Source organism: Somniosus microcephalus, chromosome 1 (genome assembly GCF_052327205.1).
Source record: "Somniosus microcephalus isolate GS21.2 chromosome 1, FLI_Smic_1.0, whole genome shotgun sequence".
In the NCBI taxonomy this organism is placed as follows: Eukaryota; Metazoa; Chordata; class Chondrichthyes; order Squaliformes; family Somniosidae; genus Somniosus; species Somniosus microcephalus.
The window spans coordinates 422,096,736-422,115,523 of NC_140987.1; the positions used below are offsets into that span (position 1 = coordinate 422,096,736).

Below are 18,788 nucleotides of genomic sequence, written 5' to 3' on the forward strand. Positions count from 1 at the left end.
GAACTGACCCAACACCAAACAGCGGGGGAGACAGTTGAGCTCATGGCTTGTTATGAGCCAATTTAATGCTATTTTGAGACTTCCTTCCAATTTTACATGCTCCCTCACGGGTTACCCGCTGCTCACCCTGGCATGAGATGAGTCTGCTCTGATGTATCTGATAAGCTGACAGCTGCAGAAGTAATGTAAAGGATGCCATGTTGCAGATGGTGAATTTCAGAGCACAGAAACTGTTGCTTAATGCATTTTTAATACATATAGAGATTTCTTTAGCTTGCAAGTGTTTAGAGGCAACTGTATGTCCAGTGCCACCTCATTGGAGCAACCTCTCTCACCATTGATAGATCACTTCTGTCATCTCACCTGCAGCTGCCATCTATTGCAGCAACATCGGTGCCCTTGGAAAAAAATCAGACCTTGGTCCTCTGAATCCTTCCATGATCAGCCCCAACACCAACATTACCTGGCACACCAACATCACCAACCTTCTCCGCCATCACCTGATGCTGCACAGGACACAGCCCCTGACAACATTGCTGCCCGGGAGGCCAGCAATGACATCACCATGGCCAGATTTACTTCACTTGACTCTGTAAACCTGGCTGCCACATGATGCGCCAGGTTGACACCATCCCACACCAGCACCATAAAGCATCCCTTTAATGTCCAAGCCATTCCATGCACACCCATCACTATAGTTTGGGGGGGGGGGAGGAAGTTATGTCTCAACATTCACTGGAACTCAGTAAGACACTTCTCAAGGTGCGCACAGATCTGTCCAATAAGGGGCAGTGTTGAAAATATAGATTTCACTCTATGATGACACATTACCCGAAACGTCACATGGACATTGGCTAAACCTCTCAAGTGCCTACCCTTGTGTGTTGTTAGTTGGTATGCTTGCAGTAGGAGGAGGGTGAGTGTGAGGGGTGGCTAGTGAGATGGGGAACTGATAAAGTAGATAGAGAGGGTTGGGTGGAGGTGCAAGGTAAGTTGGTGTGAGTAAGGATGTGCAGGAGTGGGGTAGGGAAGGCAGAGTGATGGGGATGTGTTGAGTGGCACGGCAGGATGAGTTTGAGTGTGGCTTTGCAATAACATTTCATGATCCACTGAGATCATTGCAAGGTTGCTGCCACTGCAGCCAGGGACCCCTGACGACATCCCTGCTTTTGCCCTCCTGTGCAATGTGCAGCCAGGCTGCGTTGGTGGCCTGGGGCGGTCTCTTCCGCCCTTGGAAGGGAAGAGAACCTCCCTGCATGCTGTGACACCCTGCATAAGCATATGGAGGGAGTCATTGGAAAGTCTGGGTGCAAGCGTCCACCTTTGTGTAGTGCATGTCAGTGTTTGCAGCACCTCAATGCTGTCAAACACTGACAGAACAACTGTCAAACTCTATGTGGTATGGTCCCTTTAAGGAAACCGGCTGATGACACGTCATCAAATGATGTCATCAGACCCCCTTCCTGTTAATTGGCTGGGAAGCCCGCAGCGCGGGCTTAACCAGGCCAATCAAGAGAAAATCCCTTTGACAGAGCGGCAACCAGCTATCCCGCCACCATCCTGACACTGCTGAGACGTGTTCGGTGTTAAAGTTGCAATATATATTTAGGATAGTTTTGAGTGCTGTAATGAAATTGTATGCATCAATTTTCTTTCCTCTTTCCTTTTTCTGTTGCTTCCCATTTTAAATAATAATTACATCTTTATTTTGTAAGGCACCTTTTTGAAGAGCATTACATTGTCAACTAGGGCAATGAACAGGCAAGTTGCCCTCTGGATTCTGTCCCCTCCTGTTATAGGAAGCATCTTCTAGCCATTCTTTGTCTCTGTCCACAAACAGCCTGATTGAGGTTGGAAACTAATTGTGTGGGAGTGAACCTGCACCTCCCACTCTGGCACAGTGCATTGGTGCACAAATATACTGTGCCACCAAGTTACTTATGTGAGAATTTTACTCATCAACACTGTTTTAAGATTTTGATCATCATCTGGTGACTGGGTCTCAGTTGTTGGTTGTCATGTTTAATGCACAGCTGCCAAAATAGCAGTATATACTTGCGTGTGCAATTGAATCCAGTTTTCATATTGGCTACTATTTGTACGATGTGGTGGCAGTCTCAAAAATACTCTTGTCAAACTTTTTTTTACGACAAAGAACTGTATATTTCACACATTATTAAAGTAAATTCCCCTACTCTACTAGCTTTTTGTGGGGACTTGACCCCTTATTTGAGTATTTGTTACTGACGGTTTCAAAATAATCTTAATCCTATTTCAGTGGATTTCAGTCTCTGTGGAGGATCCCTGCAAATATTGACATACTTAAATATATCAGCTATTCCGAGGGAAACAGTGTTACTGGTTCGAAAGCATTTTTATTGGTGTGCGACAACAATGATGAGCTAGTAAGTCAACAAATACAGAAACCTGTTAGCCCATGAACAGAAATGTGTTAACCACAGAGATTCCAGGTGATCTTGTCATCTGAGAGCCTGAGTTTGAAAATCTTTGCCAGAGTAGGTTACATGGTTGAATTTTAATTGGGAAATGCTGTAGCCTTTTGAAAAAACGAACAGAGCATTAAAGGAATCTTCATCCTTCAGAAATAAAGCTATAATTATATATTTGAGCATCTCTCCTTCTTCCACCCCTCTCACCTCATTTAAAATTCTTGTTCTCTACCGCCCACCCAAGTACCATAAAAATGTTATTACCGAGATACCTTCACTGCTTTCCTCCCTCAGCCTCTGCACCGAGTGACTTCCCATCATCAGTGATTTCAACCTCCAACTCAATTTATCATCCTCTGAGTTCACTACCCTCCTATCCTCCCTTAACCTCTCCCTCCATGTAAACGCCCCAACCCATATTCACGGCCACCCCCTCGACCTTGCCATCTCTTGTGGGCTCGCTACTCCCATCGTGTCAATCGCAGATAAGGCCATCTCTGACCACTTCCTCGTATCGCTCTCCACCCACATCTCCCTTCTCCTCTCCTCTCCCCTCCTTCCCCCCCCCCCCACCCAACCCTACTTCCTTCTGTGTCCACCCCTGGGAAAAAAAAACTCTCCCATCTCTCAACTGCACTTACAAAATCCTAACTGTCCAGCCTTTGGCCCTCCATTCACCATGACATTTCTGCAGCTACCGATCTGCTCAACCACACCCTCACCACCACCTTTGATGCCCTAGTTCCTATTAAAACAATTACCCCCTCTCACCTGGCCGTTCGCCCTGGTATGGCCCTCATCTTTGCTCCCTTAAGTCCAAGGGACGCAGACTTGAACGTATATGGCGAACAGCTGGTTTAGCCATTCACCGCCAGATTTGGCTGGACCACATAAAGCACAATCTGGCCCTGCTCTCGTCTGCCAAAATTGCTCACTATTCCAGAATCATTCTGAAATGCTAAGCTAAACCCCAGCTTCTATCCCCTACTGCTAGCCGTCTTCATAAACTCCTCCCCTGTCTCCGTCACCTTCCCCTCCGACAACAAGTGTGTGAGGAGCTCATGGACTTCTTTGTCTCTAACATTGAGACCATCCGTTCAGCTGCCGCTGCCACTTCCCTTCCTTCCCCTAGCCCACTGAGCCAAACTTCCTCTAAGGTTCCCCCCTGCCCTAGCCCTGAACTCGCATCTTTCTTCAGTTTCTCTCCAATCTCCCCTCATGGCCTTTCCACGCTCATCTTGTCTATGAGACCCACTTCCTGCTGCCTTGACCCTATTCCCACCAAACTGCTGACCACCCAACTTTCTTTTCTGGCTCCCATGTTAGCTGATATTGTTAACAGTTCTCCTGAAAAGGCCAACCCTTGACCCCTACATCCTTGCAAAACTACCTTCCCCCCCCCCCCCCCCCCCCCCCACAAAAACACATCTCCAACCTCCCTTTCCTCTCCAACGTCCTTGAACGTGTTGTCGCCTCCCAAATCCGAGCCCATCTTTTCCGCAACTCCATGTTGAATCCCTCCTATCAGGCTTCCACCCCACCACAGTACCGAAATGGCTCTCATCAAAGTCACTAACGACATCCTCTGTGACTGTGACAAAGGTAAACTATCCCTCCTTGTCCTTCTTGACTGATCTGCAGCCTTTGACACGGTTGACCACTCCATCCTCCTCCAATGGCTCTTCACTGTCGTCCAGCTGAATGGGACTGCACTCGCCTGGTTCCATTCTTCTCTATCTAATCGTAGGCAGAGAATCCACCTGCAATGGCTTCTCTTCCCGCTCCTGCATCATTACCTTTGGTGTCCCCCATGGATCTGTTCTTGGCCCCTCCTATTTCTCATCTACATGCTGCCCCTCAGCGACATCATCCGAAAACACAGTGTCAGTTTCCACATGTATGCTGACGACCCCCAGTTCTACCTCACCACCACTTCTCTCGACCCCTCTAAATTGTCAGACTGCTTGTCCGACATCCAGTACTGGACAAGCAGGAACTTTCTCCAAGAAACCTCTTCGCCTCTCTACCTCTCTTTCCTCCTTTTAAGACGCTCCTGAAAACCTACCTCTTTGACCAAGCTTTTGGTCATCTGCCCTCATTTCTCCTTAACTCTCAGTAGCCTAATAGGTCAATCCTTTCTGCCCCACAGGTTTCTCCCCCCTTCTTCCTCTGTTTTTACTGCCTATCTACAGTACTCCTCTTTCCATCAGCCTACCCTGCTCCCAGGTCCTGCTGCTCCTACTGCCCCTCCGCTCCATAACAATCTTCCTTGCAGGCTACCCCACCCCGCCGAAACTCTGTTTCCTGCTTGCTGTATCCTAAAGCCAATTTCTTTCTTCCCCTTTCATATTTTAAAATGGGTAAAGTAAAAAAAAAAAAAAAAAAAAATTGCTGGGATCCTAACCACAATATACCAACTTAGAACTAAATAATTTTGTAAGCTTCCATGACTTTCTGCTAATTTAAACACATTATTCTATGCTGCAAATAAATTCAATAATCTTCAAACTATGATTCTCGTGGTAATTTCTCTGTCAAATTTGTGGTGCACAAATATAGCATTCCATCGTGGCACCGCCGTACAATACATGCATTAAGGACAAATCCAATCCAGCCAATTGCTGCCCCGTCAGCAAAGTGATGGAAGGTGTCGGCGACAGTGCTATCAAGCGGCACTTACTCACCAATAACCTGCTCACCGATGCTCAGTTTCGGTTCCACCAGGACCACTCGGCTCCAGACCTCATTACAACCTTGGTCCAAACATGGACAAAAGAGCTGAATTCCAGAGGTGAGGCGAGAGTGACTGCCCTTGACATCAAGGCAGCATTTGACCGAATGTGGCATCAAGGAGCCCAAATAAAATTGAAGTTAATGGGAATCGGGGCGAAAACTCTCCACTGGCTGGAGTCATACCTAACACTGAGGAAGATGGTTGTGGTTTTTGGAGGTCAATCATCTCGGCTCTAGGACAGCTGCAGGAGTTCCTCAGGGCAGTGTCCTCGGCCCAACCATCTTCAGCTGCTTCATCAATGACCTTCCCTCCATCATAAGGTCAGAAGTGAAGATGTTCACTGATGATTGCACAGTATTCAGTTCCATTCGTAACTCCTCAGCTAATGAAGCAGTCCATGCCTGCATGCAGCAAGACCTGGACGACCTTCAGGCTTGGCCTAGTAAGTGGCATGTAACATTCGTGACACACAAATGCCAGGCAATGACTTACCTCCAACAAGTGAGAGTCTAACCACTGCCCCATGACATTCAACAGCATTCTCATCGCCGAATCCCCCACCATCAACATCATGGGTGGCGGGGGGGGGTGGGTGGTGGTCACCATTAACCTGAAACTTAACTAGACCAGCCACATAAATACTGTGGCTACAAGAGCAGGTCAGAGGCTGGGTATTTTGCAGTGAGTGACTTGCCTCCTGACTCCCCAAAGCCTTTCCACCATCTACAAAGCACAAGTCAGGAGTGTGATAGAATACTCTCCACTTGCCAGGATGAGTGCAGCTTGAGAAGCTCGACATCATCCAGGAGAAAGCAGCCCACTTGATTGGCACCCCATCCACCACCTTCAACATTCACTCCCTCCACCACCAGCGGACTGTGGCAGCAGTGTGTAGCATCTACAAGATGCACTGCAGCAACTTGCCACGGTTTCTTCGACAGGACCTTCCAAACCTGTGACCTCTACCACCAAGCAGGACAAGGGCAGCACTATAGGATGTCTGTTGAACATACTGCATAAGTGTGCATCCTGGGATTAAGAGCTGGCTTTGGAATCTTAAAATAAAAATAAGATGGCAGAGTGAGAGTATATCTTGAGCTTTAGTGACTGCTGTGCACTTGAAGAATCTGCTCTCTCATTGTTGTGTGCAGTACGGCTGCATCAATAGACCTAGCATGCCTTACAGGGATGATGGAAGTTGTGAAAGTTCCCTTACCTCCATTTTTCATTCTGAAATTGGTCCTGGCAGTGACTAGGAGTTGTTCCATTACTCCTGTCTACATGACATTTTTTAATACAAAATTGTCTGCATTTGCTGCAGCAAGAACATGACTGACTAATTTCTTTAATTCTTTCTCTCAGATGTTGTACTGTCCTATAATGTGGATAGGAAGCTTTTTTTTTAACGTGAAAACTTCTCAGCTAATTTCAGAAGTATTGTGTGAATGTTATCCAAGAACGTAGTTCTTTGCTTTGTGACTACTGTAGATGACCTCCTTTGTCTTGTGTTTTTAGGGCACCAATGCCTCTGCTTTGGAGAAAGAGATTGGGCCGGAACAGTTTCCCGTAAATGAACATTACTTTGGCTTGGTCAATGTGAGTTTCTGCTAATATCTTCTGGGGCAGTCTTGAGACTAGCTTCTCCTTTATCCGTTTCAAAATGAGTTCCAGGCCTTTTTTCAGGAGTATTTTTCCTTTTAAAGCATTGGAATTATATTGGAACAGGCAGTGCCTACTTCACAAGAGTGGAAGCAAACTGGTAAAGTAGTAAAAACTCCAAATATGGAAAATCAAGCACGTAAACCTGCCAGTGGCAGAAACCCCTTTGTTGATTGAATATATAACATCCATGCAGCACAGGGACAGGGCGTTCCGCCCGACCAGCGCAGTTTTCAAGAAAGGAACTCAATAAAGTGTTGACTGATCCACTTAGAAATGTGTAGAAGCAGTTGACCAGTTCTCTCTATCTGGCTATTAAGAGCAAAGAGATTGGAGAAACAGAAACCTATAATGCTGTCGTCCACAGACTGTTCGAGGCCTTAGAGACCCCTTGTAAGAATGTAGTAATCTGCCAACCTTCCTGGGGCAATATGCTAGAAAGCAGAAATCAAACCTTAGAGAGCTTGTCCAGATTAAGACAGAATAAGTATATAATTTACTCTTTTTGCATTGATCTTACGCCTTGTTTGAATCCATGTAGCCCATGGGAGAGGGGCAACTCCTCGACCTATGTGCCCTGGATGCAAGGGATGGCTTTTCAAACTAGCCATTTATGGCCACAGGAGAACTTTAAACAGTCAGAGTTCATGATGGGCACAATTCCAGTGTAATAAGAGTTTTAACAAAACTGCACTTAATTTTTTTTATATAGACAACTAAGGCTCATTAAGAATGATATTCCAGTATTGTTTGCCATACGTTGTTTTAAAATTCAAACTGGTGACTTTAGTTAAAGATGTTAATCTCGGTGTTTCTGTTGAATTAAAAATGTACATTTTTGTTTAAACAGCAAATGCTACTGATCTCTTTCGGGCTCTAGTGTTCTTGAGCTCAGTAGTGTGAACCAGCTGATTTAATATAATCTGAAAGAGTCATTAACTCGCTAGCAGTAACAAAGACAGACGTTATTTCCTATTACTTATTTCCTATTACTTACTGTGCATCTTTGACACTTTTTATCTTGATAGTTCGGCAATACTTGTTATTGCAATTCCGTTTTACAAGCACTTTACTTCTGTCGGCCATTTCGGGAAAAGGTTCTGGCTTACAAGGTGCAGCCCAAGAAGAAGGAAAGTCTGCTCACGTGCCTATCTGACCTCTTTAATAGTATAGCAACACAGAAAAAGAAAGTTGGTGTGATACCACCCAAGAAATTCATATCAAGATTAAGAAAAGAAAATGGTAATGTGGACATTTTCTACTATTTGTGTTTGGTTGCAACACAGGCTTTGAATTACAATGTTCCCTCTAATTTTTATTTTAGGTGCGTGGTCCCTTTAAACTTGCTGTGCTGTATCTTTTTCCAGCATTACAGGTGAACAGACTGTGCAGAACCTCCCGATTGCCGCTCAGCTTATGGGGAAACATTGGTTGCAACTAAATGTTGACTTTATTACAGGCTAGTTTAAAATTATACTCCTGTTAAGTTGAAGTGAATTTGAGAGTACAGTGGAAATAATTGTAAAAATATTTTGCTTCAAATTTGAATTTGGACTGGATAGTGATCAGGAGTAGCAATCCTGGTTTGTTTTACATAGGATTATGTAGGATATACAGCACGGAAACAGTCCATGCTGGCGTTTATACTCTAGCCTCTTCCCGTCTTTCCTCATCTAATTCTATCCGCATAACCCTCTATTCCCTGCTCCCTCATATGCTTATCTAGCCTCCCCTTAAATACATCTATACTCTTTGCTTCAACCACTCCCTGTGGTAGCGAGTTCCACATTCTCGCCACTCTCTGGGTAAAGAAGTTTCTTCTGAATTCCCTATTTGATTTCTTGGTGACTATCTAATATTGATGACCTCTAGTTTTGCTCTACCCCACAAGTGGAAACACTCTCTCTGTATCCATTCTATCAAAACCTTTCATAATTTTAAAGACCTCTATTAGGTCACCCCATAGCCTTCTCTTTTCAAGAGAAAAGAGACCCAGCCTGTTCATCCTTTCCTGATTGGTATATCCTCGCATTTCTGGTATCATCCTTGTACAGGAAACTTTGTGTTATCCGGAGGCTAACTGTCCGGAATGCTCGAGCCACCGGCAAAAATCAGGAGCCGTTTTCGTTCGTTTTTTTTTCTTCTCGTTGCTTTTTTCCTCAACAGTCAAGCTCTGCAAGGCCTGCTGAAGCTGTTGCCAAGCTACAGAGACGCTTGGACTGTTTAGAAGCTGTTGCTAAGCAACAGGGTTTGTTGACAGATACGGAGCTCAAAAGCTTCTGTATCTTTCAACATTAGCGCTGGAGTGTCCAGCAGTTTTGAGGGAACGGCAACAGCTCGGTCCCGTCGGTGCCGGATAGCGCACAGTTTCCTGTAAATCTTTTTTGCACCTTCTCCAATGCCTCTATATAAGAACATAAGAAATAGGAACTGGAGTAGGCCATTCGGCCCTTTGAGCCTGCTCTACCATTCAATGAAATCATGGCTGATCTTCTGCCTCAACTCCATTCACCGGCCCTATCGCCATATCCCTTACTAGTCAGAAATCTATCGACTTCTGTTTTGAATATACCCAATGACTGAGCCTCCACAGCCCTCTGGGGTAGAGAATTCCAAAGATTCACCACCCTCTGTGTGAAGAAATTTCTTCTCCTCTCAGCCCTGATTGGCCTACCCTTTATCCTGAGGCTGTGGCCCCTGGTTCTAGACTCCCCAGCTAAGGGAAACATTCTCCCAGCATCCATCCTATCAAGCCCTGTAATAATTTTGTATGCTTCAATGAGATCCCTTCTCATTCTTCTGAATTCAAGAGAATACAGGCCTAGTTTACTCAATCTCCTCATACGACAGTCACGCCATCCCAGGAATCAATCTCGTGAACCTTCGTTGCACTCCCTCTATGGCAAGTATATCCTTCCTTAGGTAAGGAGACCAAAATTGTACACAGTACCCCAGGTGTGGTCTAACCAAGGTCCTATATAATTGGAGTAAGACTTCTTTACTCCTGTACTCAAATCCTTTTGTAATGAAGGCCAGCATACCATTTGCCCTTCCTACTGGCTTGCTGCATCTGCACATTCACTTTCAGTGACTCCTGTACAAGGACACCCAGGCCCCTATGAGTATCTGATTTCCCCAATCTTTCACCATTTAGGAAATACTCTGCCTTTCTGTTTTTTTTTCTACCAAAGTAGATAACTTCACATTTATCCACATTATATTCCATCTGCCATGTTCTCGCCCACTCACTGAGCCTGTCGAGATCCCCTTGAAGCCTCTTCACAACTGACACTGCCACCTAGCTTTGTATCATCAGCAAATTTGGAAATGTTACATTTAGTCCCCTCATCCAAATCATTGATCTAGATTGTGAATAGCTGGGGCCCAAGCACCGATCCTTGCGGTACCCCACTAGTCACAGCCTGCCATCCTGAAAAAGAGCCGTTTATCCCTACTCTTTTTGTTTTCTGTCTGTTAACCAATTCTCAATCCATGCTAGTACATTACCCCCAATTCTATGTGCCCTAATTTTGTTCACCAACCTCTTGTGTGGGACCTTATTGAAGGCCTTCTGAAAATCCAGATACACCACATCTACCGATTCCCCTTTGTCTACTCCACTAGTTACATCTTCAAAGAACTCCAATAGGTTTGTTAAACAGGATTTCCCTTTCATAAATCCATGTTGACTCTGCCCAATCTTACTTTTAGTTTCTAAGTGCCCAGTTATTGCATCCTTTATAATAGATTCCAGCATTTTCCCAACTACTGATGTGAGGCTAACAGGTCTGTAGTTCCCCGTTTTCTCTCTTCCCTCCTTTCTTAAATAGCGGGGTTACATTTGCTATCCTCCAATCTGCAGGAACTGTTCTAGAATCTATAGAATTTTGGAAGGTGACAACCAAATGCATCCACTATCCCAACGGCCACCTCTTTCAAAACCCTAGGATGTAGGTCATCCGGTCCTTGGGATTTATCGACTTTTAGTCCCATTAATTTTGCTAGTACTGTTTTTTTACTAATAATTTCTTTAAGTTCCTTTTTATAATATGGCAATCAGAATTGTACACAGTACTCCAAGTGTGGTCTAAGCAAGGATCGATACAAGTTTAGCATAACTTGTCCGCTTTTCAATTCTGTCCCTCTAGAAATAAACCCTAGTGCTTGGTTTGCCTTTTTTTATGGCCTTATTGACCTGCGTCGCTACTTTTAGTGATTTGTGTATTTCAAAATTTCTCTTAAATTTTTTAGAATATTGAGGCAGGTTTGAAACTATAATACATAGATACATAGATACATAGAAGATAGGAGCAGGAGTAGGCCATTCGGCCCTTCGTGCCTGCTCCGCCATTTAATGAGATCATGGCTGATCCTTTAATTCAGTATCCCGTCCCCGCCTTCTCTCCGTAACCCTTAACCCCTTTTGCCCGTAGAAATATATCTAATTCCCTCTTAAATATATTTAATGAGCTGGCGTACACTGCCCTCTGTGGCAATGAGTTCCACAGGTTCACCACTCTCTGAGTGAAGAAATTCCCCCTCATCTCTGTCCTAAATGGTTTAGCCCTTATCCTTAAATTATGTCCTCTAGTTCTGTTCTCACCCGCCAAGGGAAACATTCCTTCTGCATCCAGTCTGTCTAGACCTGTCAGAATTTTATACACTTCTATGAGGTCCCCTCTCAATCTTCTAAACTCCAGTGTGTACATCCCTAAACTACATAGTCTCTCCTCATAGGTCATTCCCGCCATTCCTGGTATCAGCCTGGTGAATCGCCGCTGCACCCCCTCCATGGCAAGAACATCCTTCCTCAGATGAGGCGACCAAAACTGTACACAGTACTCGAGGTGTGGTCTCACCAGTGCCCTGTACAGCTGCAGCAAGGTATCCCTGTTCCTGTATTCTAACCCTTTTGCTATGAAGGCCAGCATACCGTTTGCCTTCTTGACCGCCTGTTGCACCTGCATGCTCGCCTTCAGTGACTGGTGTACAAGAACACCCAGGTCTCTCTGTACTTCCCCCTCTCCCAATCTATTGCCATTTAAATAATAATTTGCCCTCCCGTTCCTGCACCCAAGGTGGATAACTTCGCACTTGTCCACATTATAGTGCATCTGCCATTTATCCGCCCAATCGCCCAGTCTGTCCAAATCGCTCTGGAGCTTCCTGGTCTCTTCCTCTGAGCCCACCCCACCTCCTAGTTTAGTGTCGTCTGCAAATTTGGAAATGCTGCATCCGACTCCCTGATCCAGGTCATTAATGTAAATTGTGAACAGCTGGGGGCCCAGGACAGATCCCTGTGGTACCCCACTTGTTACTGCCTGCCATTCAGAAAATGAGCCGTTTATTCCAACTCTCTGTTTTCTATCTGACAGCCAGTTCCCTATCCACGCCAAAACTTTCCCCTTTATCCCATGAGCCTCAATTTTCCATGCTAATCTTTTATGTGGGACCTTATCGAAGGCCTTTTGGAAGTCCAGGTACACCACATCTACTGGCTCTCCCCCATCTATTCTACCAGTTACTCCCTCAAAAAATTCCAATAGATTAGTCAAGCACGATTTACCCTTTGTAAATCCATGTTGACTCTGTCCTATCCTGTCCCCATTTGCTAAGTGCTCCGCTATTTCATCCTTAATGATGGACTCCAGCATTTTGCCCACAACTGATGTAAGGCTTACAGGTCTGTAATTACCTGCTTTTTCCCTACCCCCCTTTTTGAATAGTGGGGTAACGTTAGCTACCCTCCAATCCATCGGCACTGTTCCCGAGTCCAATGAATTCTGAAAAATCATCCTTAGTGCATCCGCTATCTCTAGGGCCACCTCCTTCAGTACCCTAGGATGCATGTTATCAGGCCCTGGGGATTTGTCCACCTTCAATCCCTTTAGCTTCCTTAACACCATATCCTTAGAGATATTGATTTGCGTCAGTTCCTCCTTTGCCAATGTCCCTATTTTTCCCGATATCCCAGGGAGGTTTTTTGTGTCTTCCTTCGTAAAGACTGACCCAAAGTATGCATTTAGTTGATCTGCCATTTCCTTATTTCCCATTATATATTCCCCCGTATCTGACTGCAATGGACCAACTTTGGTTTTCACCAGTCTTTTCCTTTTGATATATTTATAAAAGCTTTTGGAGTTAGTTTTTATATTTTCCGCCAGCTTGTTTTCGTAAGCTATTTTGCCCCTCTTGATCATGCCCTTTGCCCTCCTTTGCTCTATCTTAAACTGTTCCCAATCTTCCGCTCTGGCGCTTTTTTTGGCTATTTTATACGCCCTATCTTTGGATTTTATGCTGTCTCTAATTTCCCCTGTTATCCACGGTTGAGTCACCTTTTTAGATTTCCTTTTATGCCAGATTGGTATAAACAATTTTTGCAATTTTGTCATTCTATCTTTAAATGTTTGCCATTGTTTATCTACCTCCAGTCCTCTCAGGAACGTTGTCCAATCAGACCTACTCAGTTCCCGTCTCATGGCATCATAATTCCCCTTGTTTAAATTCAGGACCTTAGTCTCTGAGTCAATTTCTTCGCTCTCCATTTCGAGTGAGAAATCGATCATGTTATGATCGCTCTGACCCAAGGGTCCCCGTACAACAAGATTACTGATTAGTCCCTTCTCATTGCACAGTACCCAGTCCAATATAGCCTGTTCCCGAGTTGGTTCCTCGACATATTGATCCAGATAACCATCCCTTAAACACTCAAGGAATTCCTCCTCCTCATTATTTTTACTGATTAGGCTAGTCCAATCTATATGTAAGTTAAAGTCACCTATGATGACAGCTGTGCTCTTATTGCACGCTTCTCTAATTTCCCTCGTGATGCCCTCCCTAACCTCTATTTTACTATTTGGAGGCCTATATACCACTCCTATTAATGTTTTTCGCCCCTCGCTATTTCTTAGCTCCACCCATATAGATTCTGTATTAACTGAGTTAATATCCTTCCTTTCAATTGCATTTATCCCCTCTTACTAGCAATGCTACCCCTCCTCCCTTTCTTTTTTGTCGATCCTTCCTAAATACTGAATACCCCTGTATGTTAAGCTCCCAGCCCTGCTCACCCTGCAACCATGTTTCCGTAATCCCAATTAGATCATAATTATTAACCTCTATTTCCACAGCTAATTCATCTACCTTGTTCCTGATGCTTCTCGCATTAAGGTATAAAACCCTCAGGCTTTTTTTATGCTCACATTTTTTATGAATTAGTTTGGCCCTTTGTTTTTTGTTCCTCACCCTTTTACCATTTATTTCTGTCTGCCTTTCACTTTCCTCTATTTCACTACATCGGTTTCTAGCCCCCTGCCATACTAGTTTAAATGCTCCCGAACTGCTTTATCAAAAATTACCCCGAGAACATCAGTTCCATCTCTGCACAGGTGTAGACCGTCCCTTTTGTATAGGTCACACCTACCACAAAACTGGTTCCAATGCCTCAAAAATTTAAAACCCTCCCTCTTACACCACTGCTCAAGCCACGTATTTAGCCTAACTATCCTGTTCTCTGTACTCTTACTAGCACGTGGCACTGGTAGTAATCCAGAGATTACTACCTTCGAGGTCCTACTTTTTAGCTTGGCTCCTAACTCCCTAAATTCTACTTGTAGGACCTCTTCCCTTTTTTTAGCTACGTCGTTGGTACCAACATGTATCACGACAACTGGCTGTTCCCCCTCCCCCTCCAGAATGTTCTGCACCCGCGCCGAGACATCCTTGACCCTTGCACCAGGGAGGCAACATACCATCCTGGAGTCTCGGTCGCGACCACAGAAACCCCTATCTATTCCCCTTACAATCGAATCCCCTATTACTATAGCCCTGCCACTCTTTTTCCCTCCCTTCTTTGCAACAGAGCCAGTCATGGTGCCATGAGCCTGGCTGCTGGTGCCTTCCCCCGATGCGTCACCCCCCCCGACAACAGTACCTAAGACGGTGAACCTGTTGCTAAGGGAGACAACCCCAGGGGATTTCTGCACTACCTTCCTGCCCTTGCTCTGCCTTTTGGTCACCCATGTACTGTCTACGCTGGCCTTAACCTGCGGTGTGACCAACTCACTAAATGTGCTATCCACACCCCTCTCAGAATCGTGGATGCTCCAAAGTGAGTCCATCTGCAGCTCAAGGGCCGTCATGCGGTCCCACATGAGCTGCAGCTGGACACACTTCCCGCACACATAGTCGTCAGGGACACAGGAAGCGTCCCTGATTTCCCACATGTTACAGGAGGAGCATGACACAGGTCCGAGCTCTACTGCCATGACTTAACCCTTATATTACTTTTTAATTTTCTAGTTTTAGTTTATTTATCGACTTTTGTTTTCCCGAAGCTTACTTATTCCTTTTTAAACTAACCAAATCCCACTAGTTTTGGTTTTACTTTCTAGGAAGGTTTGAGGAAAGTACTTACCAGTTAGTCTTACCTCCCTGGTCTTTCGCTGACTTCCCGGTCTTGTGTCCCCTTGGTCCTACGCCGACTTCCCGCTCCTCCCGGTTCCTGCCCTGCTGAAAAGAAACTGAGACCAAAAAATTTGTGACCTCTGTTTTTAGACAGCTGCTAAAAGACTACTAGGTTAGAGGAGGAGGGTGGGTGGGGTTTCCTACTCTGTAGGAACTCGGGTTTAAGCCACCACCCTCCTTAAATACCTTTCACCTGGGTGCTTCCCACCAGGTCCGCTTCTGAAAAAAAAACTCACGAGCTGGACTTCCGCCTCAGCTGTTTTTTTAAATGGCTTTTTAACTCTCTCCTTCCCTGAGATTGGAGATTGGTGAGGCCTACCTGGGCCTCTGGAGCCTCTTGTAGTCGCTCTGCCGCTCAGCTCCGCCTCCACCCGCTGCCGATGCCGCACTGGGGCCTACCTGGGCCTCTGGAGCCTCTTGTAGTCGCTCTGCCGCTCAGCTCCGCCTCCACCCGCTGCCGATGCCGCACTGGGGCCTACCTGGGCCTCTGGAGCCTCTTGTAGTCGCTCTGCCGCTCAGCTCCGCCTCCACCCGCTGCCGATGCCGCACTGGGGCCTACCTGGGCCTCTGGAGCCTCTTGTAGTCGCTCTGCCGCTCAGCTCCGCCTCCACCCGCTGCCGATGCCGCACTGGGGCCTACCTGGGCCTCTGGAGCCTCTTGTAGTCGCTCTGCCGCTCAGCTCCGCCTCCACCCGCTGCCGATGCCGCACTGGGGCCTACCTGGGCCTCTGGAGCCTCTTGTAGTCGCTCTGCCGCTCAGCTCCGCCTCCACCCGCTGCCGATGCCGCACTGGGGCCTACCTGGGCCTCTGGAGCCTCTTGTAGTCGCTCTGCCGCTCAGCTCCGCCTCCACCCGCTGCCGATGCCGCACTGGGGCCTACCTGGGCCTCTGGAGCCTCTTGTAGTCGCTCTGCCGCTCAGCTCCGCCTCCACCCGCTGCCGATGCCGCACTGGGGCCTACCTGGGCCTCTGGAGCCTCTTGTAGTCGCTCTGCCGCTCAGCTCCGCCTCCACCCGCTGCCGATGCCGCACTGGGGCCTACCTGGGCCTCTGGAGCCTCTTGTAGTCGCTCTGCCGCTCAGCTCCGCCTATTTTAATTTTGCATGATTTCCATAATAGTGATTGTCAATTAGAATGGATGGAAAGGGGATTGCTAATGAGACAGAAGTTGGTTAATAAAGCTTTCCAAAAGCTGCACTTGGAAATATAAATGGCCCAACTTACCTTGTTCTAGTGGATGCACAAACCTACTTTTTCCTGGGTCTTGTGAACTCTCTTTCTGACCGTGTATAGCACCATCTGAAAAAGTTAATGAGACAGTGGCAATGCAATTTAAATCCAAGTGACAGAGTTCCTCAATTTATTTAGTCAGGCTTTCTGCCTTCATTATGCTGGCTTGTGTGGCACTGCAACACCATATGATTGCTGGCTAATTGAAAACCTGGTTTTGAAGAACTCGGTACAAAGACCCATTTTGGGGGAAAAATTTCACTTTTCCTTACTGAAGCTAAAACGGCAAATTCTTAGAAAGTTATTGAGTAAATTAGGCGCTAATCAAAATGTAGTCTGTACTGATTAATAATGCAAGTTTGGTCAGCGTCACTGACGACTCTGTTTTTTGGTACATCCAGAATTGTTTGATAATTATATGCAGCAAGATGCACATGAGTTCCTGAACTACCTTTTAAACACGATTGCTGATCTATTACAAGAGGAAAGGAAACAGGAGAAGCAGAACGGCAAGCTGCAGAACGGCAATGTTGAAAGTGACGAAAGCGATAAAACGGAACCGACCTGGGTGCACGAAATATTTCAAGGAACACTAACAAATGAAACGAGGTGTCTTAACTGTGAAACTGTGAGTTTCAAAGGAAAGTGTTGAAATCTATAAGTTAGTGTGTACTGCATTTGTTAATGGTGCTGAGGAAGAGGGCCTTTGATGCCCTGTTTGTTACAGAATATTCCATAATTGTGCTGGTTCTGTTGTTGCCAAATCTGCCCCAATTATACTGGGCTTTTGCAACTTTTATCATTCTGGCTGGGGCTTTCCAGAATGCCAGCGAAAGTCTGCAGAACTGCGCTTTAGTGAAAGCAGCCAGAGATAAGATGGGCAATCCATCACCACTGCCACAGATGGGACTTTACCATCAGAGGCACCCAGTGAAGCCCCTTTTATGGAGGATTTCAATGCCTGCAGCAGTACCGAAACACAGTTGTTTACGTTGCAGGGTTGTTTCCATTGGCGCTTTAGCCACTAGAGGATGCCTTTTTAAAATAAACAGGATATAACCCTTTGAGGGCTATGTTTACATTGGAGATTTTGTACTGATTAAAGCTTAGTTTTTCACATTGCCAGAATAACCCCTCCTAATTGTAGTATTCCGATTGAAAAAATAGTATTTAAGAAAGAGTAAAAATCAGACCTTGGAAACTGTAAGTCCATGAGTTGGATTTCTATAGTAGGGAATTTGTTTGAAAGCATTATATGTGATATGATCGCTTGAAAAGTGGGGGGAAGCATAACCACACACAGAAAAAGAAATAGAATTACTTGTAACATGGTTAAGTGGAGAACATGAGCTGTTTAAATGGCAGAAATGATGTGTATGAGACAGTAGATGACATAATGAAAGAAACCAAAGAAATAAAAATATATTTATGGGACACCGATCAAAGGGTGGGAGTAGAGAGGTAGAAAGGGAAGCATGAAAAACTGGTAAAGCAAAGCTGGCTCCAGTGGCCCAGGAGCCTGGTAGAAGAAGAAAGTAAGTCGACACCTTTTTTCCTCTTGTGTTTGAGCATTTCATAGAATCTTACAGCACAGAAGGAGGCCATTCGGACTCCTCCATCAGACCTCCTAACCTCACTTGATCTTTTTATAGAGAACTATCGCCCTCTGAATTAGCAGTGGACTATTCTCTCCGGTCCAATCCTGACGTAGTTATTAAACTTGCTGACAAAGTTGGGCACTGTTGTTGTATGGCAGAAAGACCTCTCTTACTGAGGCTGAATGGCGACTCTCTGACAATTCCTCCTATCTCCCCCAGACCATGCCCCAACTACTGAAGACTAAGTCATCATTTCCCAGACTGTTACTGACATCATCATGGCCTCCACCTTGTTGTTCCTCAACCTCACACAGCCCACTTCTGTTGCCTCCTCTTCAAGAGCCACAAATGGGACTGCCCAAGTAGACCAATCCTTTCAGCCTGCTGCTGTCCCACCCAAACCTATTTCTCCTTATCTCAACTTCAATTTTTCCCTCATGTCCAGTCCCTACCTGCCTATATTTGCAACTCTTCTGATGTTGTCCATCCACCCCAATCCTCCTCCATTGACCTAATGTTCTCACATTGGAGGTGAAGGAAAAATAGTTCAATCACTTATTCCAGATAAAACATGTTGTAATTGGAACCTGCTATGCCTCTTTTTTTGTAAGATATGTTGAACACTCTTATCTAGTCCTACTCGGGTCCTCTCGC

At 45.5% G+C, this 18,788-nt stretch overlaps 1 protein-coding gene across 3 annotated transcripts in view; it reads left to right on the forward strand.

Moving 5' to 3' along the window:
• Positions 1–18,788, forward strand: part of LOC147125232 (ubiquitin carboxyl-terminal hydrolase 12) — a 48,227-nt gene that overhangs the window by 11,411 nt on the left and 18,028 nt on the right. For all 3 annotated transcript variants that reach the window (XM_085999652.1, XM_085999631.1, XM_085999642.1), the window contains 3 exons: positions 6,700–6,780; positions 7,872–8,085; positions 16,938–17,164. In XM_085999652.1, coding sequence (XP_085855778.1) covers positions 6,700–6,780; positions 7,872–8,085; positions 16,938–17,164 — 522 coding nt within the window. The remainder of the gene's footprint in view (positions 1–6,699; positions 6,781–7,871; positions 8,086–16,937; positions 17,165–18,788) is intronic.